Source organism: Kogia breviceps, chromosome 2, assembly GCF_026419965.1.
Source record: "Kogia breviceps isolate mKogBre1 chromosome 2, mKogBre1 haplotype 1, whole genome shotgun sequence".
Lineage (NCBI taxonomy): Eukaryota > Metazoa > Chordata > Mammalia > Artiodactyla > Physeteridae > Kogia > Kogia breviceps.
The window spans coordinates 64,214,561-64,228,222 of NC_081311.1; the positions used below are offsets into that span (position 1 = coordinate 64,214,561).

At 40.8% G+C, this 13,662-nt stretch overlaps 2 protein-coding genes across 6 annotated transcripts in view; one reads left to right on the forward strand and one right to left on the reverse strand.

Annotated features, from left to right (window-relative positions):
* Window positions 1-13,662, forward strand: part of TYSND1 (trypsin like peroxisomal matrix peptidase 1) — a 1,185,869-nt gene that overhangs the window by 699,796 nt on the left and 472,411 nt on the right. The gene's annotated exons all lie outside the window — the stretch shown is intronic.
* HKDC1 (hexokinase domain containing 1) overlaps window positions 8,554-13,662 on the reverse strand; it is a 53,037-nt gene continuing 47,928 nt past the window's right edge. For 4 of the 5 annotated variants that reach the window (XM_059052725.2, XM_067025518.1, XM_067025516.1 and 1 more), the window contains 3 exons: window positions 12,685-12,840; window positions 11,949-12,182; window positions 8,554-9,487 (listed from right to left, as the gene is read on the reverse strand). In XM_059052725.2, the coding sequence (XP_058908708.1) occupies window positions 9,340-9,487; window positions 11,949-12,182; window positions 12,685-12,840 (538 nt within the window). In that variant the 3' untranslated portion in view covers window positions 8,554-9,339. The remainder of the gene's footprint in view (window positions 9,488-11,948; window positions 12,183-12,684; window positions 12,841-13,662) is intronic. The other variant, XR_010838957.1, reaches the window with a different exon arrangement.

The following is a 13,662-nucleotide window of genomic DNA, read 5'->3' on the forward strand; positions in this document are numbered from 1 at the left end:
AATCATTTTGCAATATATACATCTATCAAGTCATGTTGTACACCTGAAACTAACATAGTACAATACTATATGTCAATTATATCTCAATAACAATTTTTTAAATACCAATTTGTTTTATGTTGTCATATAAGACATTCTCTTTTATCACTACCCAGTAAAACTGGAAATCAACATAAAAAACAGCAAAAAACATTTTCTCTTAATCTATGCTAGTGATAATTTATTGTGCTCTCCCACTAGTCATGTCTTGTGATATGCCTTTTTCATATAGTATTTTGTGAGAGAGAAAGAACGAGAGAACGAGAGAGAGAAAGAGAGAGAGAGAGAAAGAAAGAAAGAAAGAAAGAAAGAAAGAAAGAAAGAAAGAAAGAAAGAAAGAAAGAAAGAAAGAAAGAAAGAAAGAAAGAAAGAAAGAAAGAAAGAAAGAAGGAAGGAAGGAAACGGGAGGAAAGAAAGAAAAACGAATTCATTGGGTAGGCTTAAGGCAAATTAGGTAAAACTCATAGAAGAAAACATAAGGGTAAATAAATCTTCTTGGCCTTGAGTTAGGCAGTGGTTTTCTAGATATAACACCAAAAGCACAAACAGAAGAAATAATAAATCAGACTTTGTGAAAATTATAACTTATATGCTTCAAATGATATTATCAAGGAAATGAAAAGACAACCCACCAAAATGGGAGAAATTATTTGTAAACCATACATCTAAAAACGGTCTAGAATTCAGAATATATAAAGAACACTTAAAACTCAACAATAAAAAGAGGAATAACTAATTTTTTTAAATGTGCTAAGGATTTTAGTAGACATGTCTCCAAAGGAGATACACAAATAGCCAACAAGCACATAATAAGATGCTCAATATCATTAGTCACTAGGGAAATGAAAATCTAAACCATAGTGAGATATTACTTCATACCAACTAGGATGACTATAATAAAAAAGACTGATACTAACAAGCATTGGTGAGGATGTGGTGGTATGATGCCACACCACACACACACACACACACACACACACACACACACACACATTGCTATGGTGGGAAGGTAAAATGATACAGCCACTTTGGGAAACAATTTGACAGTTCCTCAAAAAGTTAAAACTTAGAATTACCATTTGGCCTAGCAATTGCATCCCTAGATATACATCCAAGAGAATCAAAATCATATGTTCTCACACACACACAAAAAATCACATGTTCACACAAGAACTTATTAAAAAATTCATAGTAGCATTATTCATAATAGCCAAATGTAGAAGCAAGCATATGTCCATCGACTTATGAATGGATAAGCAAAATGTTGTATATACATACAATGGAATTATTTGGCATTTAACAGGAATGAGTTCTGATACATGCTACAACATGAATGAATACCTTGAAAACATTATGCTAAGCGAGAGAAGTCAGACCCAAGAGGGCACATATTGTGTGATTCCATGACAAAAAAATTTCAAAATAGACAAATCCATAGATTCAGAAAGTTGATTAGTTGTTGCCAGGGGCTGGGGGTTAGAAGAAACGGGAGTGACCTGCTAATGGGTATGGAGTTTTTAGGATGATGAAAATGTTCGGGGAATATACACTGGTGATGGTTGCACAACTTGTTAACGCTCTAAAATCCACTGAATTTTATACTTTAAAATGGTGCATGTTATGTTACATGAATTATATATAAATCTAAAAAATTTATGCAAATATATTTTAAAAAGAAAACAAATGGATAAATTCTGGGAAAAATACAATCTACCAACTTGACTAAGAAAAAATGGAAAGCCTGCATAATCTGATTATTCAAAAAAATTGAAGCAGTAATTAAAAATCTTACCCCAAAGAAAATAAAAGGCCCAAATGGTTTTATAGGTGAGTTCCACAAAACTTTCAATGAATTCTTCCAGGGAATAAAAACTCATTCTATGAGGCTAGTAAAACCCTACAAAAACAAGACCATGACAGTACAAAAAAGAAAGTTTATAAGCTCATTCCACTTATAAAGATGCAGAAGTTCTAAATAAAATATTAGCAAATCAAATCTAACAGTTATAAAAACAGTAATGAACCACGACCAAGATGGGTCTATCTCAGGGCTGCAGGGATGGTTTAATATTATTAAACTAATAGAGAGTACTCATTATTGTAAGCAATTGAGAAAAAATTAAGATATATCAATAGACATAGTAAAATAATTTGATAAATTTCAATACCTGATCATGGGAAAAGAAAGTCTTCATAAACTATGATCGAAAGAGAACTTATTTACTCTGATAAAAGTTACTTCTGGGGCTTCCCTGGTGGCACAGTGGTTGAGAATCTGCCTGCGGATGCAGGGGACATGGGTTCGTGCCCAAGTCCGGGAAGATCCCACATGCCGCGGAGCGGCTGGGCCCGTGAGCCATGGCCGCTGAGCCTGCGCGTCCGGAGCCTGTGCTCCGCAATGGGAGAGGCCACGGCAGTGAGAGGCCCGCATACCACACACACACAAAAAAAGTTACTCCAAGAAAATACACAAAAATTATTCTAAATGAGGAAATGTTTGGGTATACCCTATAAAAAATCAGGCATAAGACAAAGATGCTCACTAACATCACTTCACTTCGACATTGCACTGTATGATTTAGATGGCATAAATAAGAAGAAAATTAAAAGTGAAAAGAGTAGAAAGGAAGAAATAAAACTGATATTATTTGTGGATTATATGATTGTCAATACATAAAATTCAAAATAATCTAAATAACTAGAAATAATAAGATATTCCTATATTTGATAATTGCACTGTGGTTTTGTAAGAGATTGTCGTTCCCAATAAATACATGATGACCTTTTTAGGGGTAAAGGGTCATGATCTTTGCAATTTACTCTTAAAGTCAATTGCATTTCTTTGCATCAGCAACCAAACAATTAGGAACTAAAATTTTTTTAAAGGACTTAATTTATAATCACAACAAAACTACAAACTACCTAAAAATAAACCTAAGATTAAAAGAAAGTGCAAGACCTATATAGGAAATTACAAAGCTTTTTGGAAAATATCAGGGAGGGCATAATCAAAAAAGAGACATCCCATGTTAATGACTAGGAAGAATTAGCAATTTAAAGAGATCATTCTCCCCAAATTGATCTACAGATGCAATGCAACATCAATACGATGATGAGAACAGCTCCTTCTTAACATCAGTCCTAAGAGACTGACAACCTACTAATGTACTTTTAAGAAATCAACATTCTAAGCCAGACAATGACAAATACTATATGATTTCATTTATGAGTCGAGCTTAAAAAAAACAAAATGGTTCAACTACTTTGGAAAATAATTTGGCTTTTGCCTAAAAATTTAACCAAATGACCTAGCTTTTCCATTCTGAGGTATTTACCCAAGAGAAATGAAAGTATATATCCATATAAAGACTTGTATGTATACAATGTTCATAGCTGTTTTATTATTTTATTTTTTTATTTTTTGCGGTATGCGGGCCTCTCACTGTTGTGGCCTCTCCCGTTGTGGAGCACAGGCTCCGGACGTGCAGGCTCAGCGGCCATGGCTCACAGGCCCAGCCGCTCTGCGGCACGTGGGATCTTCCTGGACCGGGGCACGAACCCGTGTCCCCCGCATCGGCAGGTGGACTCTCAACCACTGCGCCACCAGGGAAGCCCCAGCTGTTTTATTTTTAATAGCCAAAAACTATTGGCTATTGGAAACAACCCAAATACCCATGAAAAGGTGAATGGATAAACAAACTGTGGTATATTAACACAATGGAATACTCAGCAATAAAAGGAATGGACACTTTGTACTTGCAACAGCATGAGTGAGTCTCAAAATAAGTATGCTGAGTGAAAGAAGCTAGATCAAAAAAGTGTACCAATGTATGCTTCCATTTATATAAAATTCTAAAAAATGTAAAAGAAATTATATTAAAAACAAAGCAAATCAGTAGTTACCCAAGTAGGAAGGAGGAAGAGAGGGGCAGGAAGGAGGGATTACAAAGGGTCACAAGGAAACTTTTGGTGGTTAATGTTCATTATCTTGATTGTGGTAATGATGTCATCAAATTGTATCAAATCATACACTTTAAATATATGCAATTTACTATATGTCAAGGAAAAACACTTGTTGTAGCTTGACTCTAAGAGAACAGAATAATTCCTTTTAGAGAGAAAATCCTTCTATTTCTCTCAAAGGTGTTCATCCAAACACCTCAACAGGCCTTTTTGTTTGGGAAAGGTGTGGTCCCTTGGGCTGCCCTAAGAGTGGATTGAGACCATAGAAGAATCACTTACTCTGTAAAATAAAACTATATAGGAAGTTTTCATTTTATGGAGGAGTCCAGAATTCACAGAAGAGGAGAAAGAAGTCTCCAGAGAAAGTGGGAAGAATCCATAAAACATGTAGCCAGCAGAGCCTATGGAGAAAGATGGCCAGTGAGAAGTTCTCTGGGGCAGGGATGGTCATAGAACTTTGATATCTAGTATATCATATTTAAGCTTTTTCCTGGGAATTCCCTGGTGGTCCAGTGGTTAGGACTTGGTGCTGTCACTGCTAGGGCCCGGGTTTAATCCCCGATCGGGGAACTAAGATCCCCGTAAGCCGCGTGACATGGCCAAAAAAAAATTAAAAAGTAAAATAGTTTCCTATCGTGTGACCTAGTCCACCTCCACAATCCCCAAACCTTTAGCTAAGTCTGTTCCTGCCACTGGCCTTGAGTTAATGGTGTTTTGGGGAATCAAAAAGAGTTCCAGGGCTTCCCTGGTGGCGCAGTGGTTGAGAGTCCTCCTGCCGATGCAGGGCACACGGGTTCGTGCCCCGGTCCGGGAAGATCCCACATGCCGCGGAGCGGCTGGGCCCGTGAGCCATGGCCGCTGAGCCTGCACGTCCGGAGCCTGTGCTCCACAACGGGAGAGGCCACAACAGTGAGAGGCCCGCGTACCGGAAAAAAAAAAAAGAGAGATGTGGGGAAGCAAACTGGAGACAGGAATTAGAAGAGTAAAGGGAAGATATAAGCATTCCCTCCAGGAATTGCTGAAATACTAAGATGGGAGAGAGACCTCTCAGTAGTATGTGGGATGGAGAAATAAGCCATCTTATTTAAGCATTAAAGGAAAGGGTGACTGACTCCAGGAATTGGTGAACTTGGGAACATCCAGTTAAACTTTGAACATACTTTGTGAAAGGCCACTTTAGACAATGCTAGCTACCACAGAGGTGACTTGTTAGGAACTGGGTCACAAATAGACCATGATGTGAATGGTAGACGCTGGAACTGTCCTTTGTGCTGTTAGTCCATCCCTGTTCTTTAGGTCAATCCCTCAAGCCATTCTGATTCCCAGTTGTCAATAACCTACCTTTCTCCCTATCTCTTTCCTTCTCATTAGGAAAAACAAAAACAAAACAAAACAAAACCTGGAAGATTTTTTAGTATTTTCACTTTCTCCCCAGCTTCATTCTTTCCCTGGCTGGACCAGAAAAGAATCCAACTCTTCTACTCTAATCGCCTCTCCTATTTCACCCTAGATACAAGCTACCAGGTTCCCCTGTTATTACCCAACCTCTCCCAAGTCCCCTCTTTTCTCTAATAAAATATGGTTCACCAGGAATTTCAACTGTAAAATGGCAAGAGAGGGAATATCAAGATGTCAGAGGTGGAAGGAAGGGGTTGTGAGAAATGCATTTCCCCCAGTTGCCAGTCATTAGCCAGCCATATGTTCAGACAATAGGCTTGGAGGGACCTTAATGTTGATCTTACCCATGATAAGACAGTTCCCCAACAACAGTTACGGACCTTAACACACCACCTCACACATGTACAAATGGCTCATAGCTTATCCACATGTCCACAGTTTAGCTTGTGTTGTTCACATAACCATGTTAGGCTGTTATAAAGTCTCCTTTTGCACATGAGGAAATTGAAGCTCAGGAAGGTTAAACAGCACACCTAGTTCTTCTGAATCCAAGCATACTGCCTCTCTGCCATCTAACATGCTATCCCTAAATGTGCCACTTCTATTAGGACATTTTGATCAGATGATTAACCTGGGCCCCATGGTCGGGGTGGGGAGGGGGGACTCTCAAAGCGAGGAGTTCATAAACTTCTCTGGGAAAGAGTTTCAACTATTTCAATCACCTCTAATTGAAATTTAGCCTCTCCATTCATTATGAATGTGGGCAGCAAACCATAGTAGTTTTAGCAGCACCGGTAACTTTGTCTCCAGTGGGAACCATGGAAGTTTTCATATATGTGCTGTTGTTACAAATGTCTCAAAATACTGTTTACACTCATCAGGAAAATTATGATTGTTATTAGGTTCCTGCTGGAACTTGTCACAGAATGCATTAGCAAATAAGCACATCTATTACCATACTACCACTTTAATATTCTAATAACTGTAATTCACTACCACCAACTTCCTTTGTAATCCTAGGTATTAAATGCATTTAAAAACATTCTGAGAAAGGATCCATAGGTTTCACATGATTGCCAAAGGGGTTTATGGTGCACATGCACACACGTGTGTGTGCCGAAATACATGTGCACATGCACAAAAAGATTGAGAGTTCCCGATCTAAAGGATGCAGGACATGGTCACGAATTATGTGTTCATCTTGTTCCTGTTTACCATATTGTACTGCATATATTTATATGTCTTTCCTTCCCTGTTAGCCTGTGAGTTCTCACAAAGCAGGAATGGTACCTTACATTTCATTGGGTCCTCAGTGCCTAGAACAGGGCTTAGCATTTGTTGAACTATCATTTATAGAGTGTCTACTGTGAATAAGGCTCAAGTGCCAGTGGGTGAGATAGAAGAATGGAGTGATTCAAAGGAGAGCAATAATTCATTCATGTGCTTGTTTTAGCATTTATTCATTCATTCACTTAGAGAATTGTCCAATGGCTACTCAATGCCAGCTACTGTGGTAGGCTCTGGGGACAACCGGAAAAATGAGACCCAAGTCCTTATTCTCATGGAGTGCCCATTCCAGCTAATGGAAAGAAGAGGAAACAAGATTTCTGAAGACACACACAAGTGGGAATGAGGTAATTTGTTCTGGAGAGTCAGAATCATGGGGAAGATCTAGTTCTTAAATCTATATTCATCAACTCTTTCTGGCCAAAAGGTTACTGGCAGAGAGTCACCACAGGGATAGAAAATGTAGATGATCACGAAGCCCTTCCTAAGAGGATGTCTGTGGGATTTGCACGAGGACAGTTTACCTGGTTACATGGTTGCTGGTCTTGCCTAGTAAACTTTGAGGAGAAGTTAGCCCTCCATTGCCCCAGGTGTTTCAGGGGCTGGCCTGTCCAAACACAGCAAAATGGATGTCTGCCCTCTCTGCAGTTCCGTTCTGGCTCAAGGATTCTATGATGCTATCAATTAGTCAGAATGTACAAGGTTGCCTAGATACCTTGGGGCTTCTCTTTCTTGTAAGAGACCAAAACTGAAAAACAAGTAGGCCAGGTGACCTTGAACCTACCAAACATGTGCTGGAAGACTAGGTTGTAGGAGAACGTGGTGGTGCAACTCCATGAATCTCTGGTCCAGATCATCCATCCAGGTAGGATGGCAAAGGGAGAGACCCCCCAGCAGAACCAGGAGAGAGAGGGGCTTGGAGCTGGGGGTGTCTTACCGAGGAATAGGAGAACTGGGGAAAGATAACAAGGACAACAAGGTTTGGGGTTGACTAAGACAAAATCTGTTAAGGTGAAACATTTCCCCAAGGAAGCATAACCTCTAAATACAAAAAGATAATTTTTAAAAATCCACACAACATCTCTGCAGAGAGGTATTACACTAAAATACAAAAAAGTTCATTTTGGTAAATCTAGAACCTTCCACAACAGTATCTCCATATCTGTTTCATAAATGTATGAAAAAATATTTCCTAGGGAACCTCAGCCCCCTCATCCGTCCCCAGCCTCAGCTGGCCTCTCTCTTACCCTCCTCCAGCCTCCTCCATTCTGTCTGTCTGAACATCCTGCTTCAGCAAATGGTGACAATTAGCACTAGGAATAAGTACATAAATCAGAATAAATCAACCTGGATGATCTGGAATATTATTCTTTTCAGTTTGTTTACCACGATAATGGTCTCTACTTTTTCTAAGGAAAATTTCTTGGAACACTTTATTTCAATCATGCCTCCATCCAGTAAGTATTTAATAAGAATGGCACAGCACTGAGTTCACTGGGGCAAAACAAAAATGTATCTAACAAAGAGCTTACAATCTACTAGGTCAAATAAGAAATGCATACAGATAACTCCGTGACAAGGTAGAAAGTTATGGGTGGTTCAGATAAAGGGCAGAGAGGTGTGGGGTAGGTGATGAAATGAAGAGAAAGAGAGAGAGGATGTCCACTGAGAAAATGGTCAGGAACAGGCCAATTCCTCTTAGTTCTGGAGGGTAGAATGGAGACGGATGGGGCATGTGGGAGGGGCCAAGTTCCAGAGAGGCAGAGGTTAGTTTGGAGGGTGAAAGGACTTCTGGTCAACTCCACCAACAGAGCATGAAGTTACCAAGCAAGTCTCCCAGATGAAATATTAAAACCTCATGCAAAGTTTCTTGGGAAATCAAATATTTTTATTCATTTACTGGATTTCATATACCTAACAGTCCTTAAAACAACTATCATCAGCAGTGACAAAAACCACATGTAAAATGATAACAGGTGCCCCAAACAGCACCCTCCCCATCACACACATTTACTGAGAAACAAAATCCTACAGGGTGCTGATATAACTCACTTTAAGCATGAAAAGTTTCCTACAGGGCTCCCTGGCAATCAACGCTTCTTCATCCTGGGGCTGAATACTCCGAAGTTTGTTCTCTCTTCACGCTTGAAGTCAACATGACAAGTTAATGACAAGTTAGATTAGATCTCCAGTTGAGCCCCTATCCCTCTCAAATGTGCATCCACAAGTAGATGGCTCAATCTACTACAAGCAATGGCTGAAGCATCCCAGTGGGGAATTCAGCCAGACAGGCCACATGGACAGATTGTGTATTTGTTTCCGAGCCCAGCAGCCACAGGACCCAAAGCCATAGAGAACTAACAGCTCAGGTCTCAACTGAAAGACTTGCTGAAAGGGGATCTCTTGGGCCCAATGCTTTGATTTTATATGTTGGCCCATCTCTGGTCCAAACATGCCAAATAGAGATGTCATTTAATGCCCTTGAAAACCAGTAACAAAATGCTAAGAGTACCCAAGAACCTGGGGTTCTCTTTTGGCTATCCAGAAGGTGAAGTCAGCCAGAAGCTTGCCTGCTGGTCTCTGACCAGCTCATCTGCCAGAGGAAAGGCTGGTCAGTATCCAAGGCACATGCAGCCCAACCCCAAGGGGTTCCTAGTTCTCCCTCCGTGCCTGCTGTAACCTCTTGGCCACAGCAGTGATCAGAGCTGCTCCCTTTCCACTCCCATCTTCTGACAACATGAATGTCACATCACATCGAGGTGCTAGTTCTTTCACAGTTTCCTGCAATATCCGAGAAAAGCTATAAAAAAGAAAAAGAGAAACATCATCGGCACTTAGTTGTAGCATGTATCAGTACTTCCTTCCTTTTTATGAGTAATAGTCCATTGCATAGAGGAAAATAGATTGCTTGTCCACTCATCAGTTGATGGTGAGAATGTAAATTGGTGCAGCCATTATGGAAAACAGTATGGAGGTTTCTCAAAAAATTAAAAATAGAACTACCATATGATCCACTAATTCCACTCCTGGGTATTCATCCAAAGAAAACAAAAACACTAATTAGAAAAGATAAATGCATTCCTATGTTCACGGCAGCATTATTTACAATAGCCAAGATATGGAAGCAGCCCAAGTGCTCATCAGTACATGAATGGATAAAGAAGATATGGTATATACATACACAATGGAATATTACTCAGCCATAAAAAGAATGAAATCTTGCCATTTGCAAAAAGATGGATGGACCTAGAGGGTATTATGCTAAGTGAAATAAGTCAGACAGAGAAAGGCAAATACTACATGATTTCATTTATATGTGAAATCTAAAAAACAAAACAAATGAACAAACAAAACTGAAACAGAGTTATAGATACAGAGAACAAACTACTGGTGATCATCACACGGGAGGGAACTAGAGGGTTGGGCAAAATAGATGAAGGGTATTAAGAGGCACAAACTTCCAGTTATAAAATAAGTAAGTCGGGGGATATAATATACTGCATAGAGAACATAGTCAATAATATTGCTATAACTTTATACAGTGACAGATCATTACTAGACACTGTGGTGATCAATTTGTAATGTATGTCAAATAACTACATTGTATACCTAAAACTAATATAATATTGCACGTCAACTATACTTCAAATATAAAAAAAAAGATTTGGGAAGTTGCTCTCTTTACAATGTCAAGTTTTACAATCCACTAGCATGGGATATCTTTCCATCTATTTAGGTTTTCTTTATTTCAGCAATGTTTTGTAGTTTTCAATGTACAAGCCTTACACTTCTTTTATTAAATTTATTACTAAGTATTTTATTCTTTTTGATGCTATTTTCTTAATTTCATTTTCAGATTATTCATTGTTAATGCATAGAAATGCAAATGATTTTTTTATACCGATCTTGCATCCTGAAACCTTGCTGAATTTGTTTCTTAGTTCCTTCCAATAGTTTTTTGTGGATTCCTTAGGATTTTTATATACAAAATCATGTCATCTGCAAAGATAGTTTTAGTTTTGTCTTTCCAATATAGATGTCTTTTATTTCTTTTTCTTGCCTAACTGCCTTGTGTAGACTCACCCTTGATTTTCTGCGTGAGGTCACACATTTTTGGTCTAGTTCCTATAAGCCTCTCCCTTGAATCAAAACTTGACTGAGAGACAAAACCATACAACCATCTGGAGGCAGTGCTAGAAGCAGTACAATGTTGAACAGCAGTGGCAAGAGTGGACATCCTTGATGTCCATCTTGATCCTAATTTTAAGGGAAAAGCATACAGTGTGTTGCCAGTAAGTATGATGTCAGCTGTGGGTTTTTCATAGATGCTTTTATCAGATTAAAGAAGCTCCCTTATTCCTAGTCTGTTAAGTGCTCTTATCATGAAAGGTGTTAGATTTTATCAACTGCTTTGTCTGCACCTATTGAAATGATCATGTGGTTTCTGTCCCTTGGTCAGGTCTTGGTTCAAAGGAAAAGGGTTGTAGGAACCACACCAAAAATATGTGACCCCCAAGGGAAAAACCAAGAAAAGATATTAGTCAGTTATTCTGGATAATTAGCATCAAAGGAAGGGCTAAGGATCAAGAATTACAGTAATAATATGTTTATGTATACATTTCAGCATGATTGGAAATTTTTATAAGCTTGCTAATACCTTTCTTCATCGCCAAAACAAAATATAAAACATAAAATAAAAGCTTTCATTGCCATCTTTTTGATGTGCCACGTAGTCTACAGACACTATTTGACTTAATTCTCCTGACAACCTATGGGGTAGGTATGATTTTTGTCACCATTTTAGAGATAAAGAATTAGGGTCAAAGGGGGTAAGAAACTGGCCCTGCGCCCCCCAGCTTCTAAGTGGTGGAGCCAGGATTCAAACTCACTCTTAATCCTTTTGCCTCCTGACTCTGAGCTCACACTTGTCACACGCTCTATACTGTGCAAAATAGTCAGCTCTCATTGCTCCCTGTGAGGTCAGGGGGGCTGTGTTAATAATAATCACTTGTATTTACTGAGCACTGTGTAAAGCACTTTTCATGTAGGAACTCACTTAACCCTGATGCAGGCCTAGGAGGTAAAGATTATTACTGCCTGCCTGTTACAGATGAGGAGCATGGGGTTCGGAGAGGGTGGTGAACACCCCACATCATAGCACTAGGAAGCAGAGCCCCCAGGGCCTGCACTTTGCCTGTCAGATTCACCAGGGTCCACACTCAGCCTCAGCACCCCCACCCCTGCCTCTCTGGAGCACTCACTGCGGGTGCAGCTTGTACAGGGTGCCATCCACACCCACAGTGATCTTCAGGTGCTCAAACCCCTGGTCTTCCCTCCTTTTCTCCACGATGGCGGCCAGGCCGGCACCATAGAGCTCGGCCGCCCGCCGGGACACAGCTCCGCACACCTCCTTCACCACGATGCTGTCCTCACACGTGCTGTCCAGGCCAAGCTGCTGCAGGATTCTCCTGACCTGGAGGAGGGCCAGCCGATCACTGCAGGCAAGCAGAGCAGGATGTCAGGACCTACTCCTGGGGTCCTAGAACCTGCTCTGCAGAGCTCACGGGCCCCCATCCCTAGATGCTCAAGCGGGAGGAGAAGAAAATGATCCAAGCAATGATAAGATTGGAGCAGGATGCCTTAGAAGCTGAGATTCAAGAAGGTCTGCCACGCCCAAGAAGTCCCATCATTTTTAAAGAATAAAGTGTGAGGACATCATCTTTTCAGGATCAAAAGAGGATCATTTTTTAGCCTAAGCTAACTCCTGTGTAACCATTTAGGAACCTCGGGGCCCAGACAGGCTGCTGGACCCTCAGCTGGGTGCTGTGGTCCTGATACAGCTGGAGAGAGGGAGCAACCCCAGGAGGCAACCCTATGCCCAGCCAGGCCCTTACTCTTTTTATTTTTAAATTTCAGATCTGCCAGAACCTGGTGTGACCATGGCACATCCAACATAGGGCCTGTCACATCGAGCAGGTGAAACTGATCACGAGTCACCTTTCAATTTGAGACAAGAACTTGGTTTCAAAGATGCCCCTGGTCCGCAGACGCTCTGAAATCTGTCCTCGGAAGAGGAGGCCCTGCTTGGTCAAGTCAATCAGGATCTGCCGCACGATCTCCCCCAGGTACATCCCACTGGTCATTTTCTCGTATCTGTTTAGAGAAGAGGGATAAGGTTGGCGAGAGCAGGAAAATCAGTGCTGGTGAGTGGTTCCCGAAAGGATCACAAGTCAGAGTGTGGAAGGCATGCCACTGGCATCCACCAGCTGCCTGGGCTGCAGTGGGTCAGAGTGGGCAGCAGGCCCAGAGAAGTGCATACAGGAGACAGTATGTTGTGGGAAGACCAGGCTTTGGAGCCATACTGAGCAAGAACTAGGTCCCAGCTCGGCCACACATTAGCTGCATGACTTAAGCAAGCACTTTAAACCATCATCTATAAAACAGGGAGCAAAACTCTGACCCCACAAGACTGTTGGGAGGCAACCGTCTGGTGCACAGTAGACACTAAGCTAAAGTGAGTCCCTTTCCTGGCCCCAAAGCTAGTTCTCCTTGGCTTTGTATTTGAAGAAATCTGTTCCACTAGAGCTTCTGCTCCATGAGATAACACATTTAAACTGTATGCACACACCAAGGGTGGTCCAAAATGTTAGCTCCCTTCCCCCTTTCTATTAGGCTGTGAGCTCCAAGGTGGAAGGTGCAAGAGAAAAAGGAGCTTTGCAACTGACAGGCACTGAGCAGGCACGCTGCCCAGGTACGTGTGACAGAATTAATAACAACGATGCAGAGCTGGACTGCCACTGCCTGCTGGGTCAAATGGAAATCTGAGTGTGCCTGAGACTTACATGCTGGACTTGTGTTCTCTTAACTGCTCAGGACCTCATCAGTCTAAAGAACTGACACTTAGACAAAAAATGGTGATAGCAGGTGAATTCAAGTATGTTGCCCCCTTAAACTCTCACTCCAAAAACGTGAGCT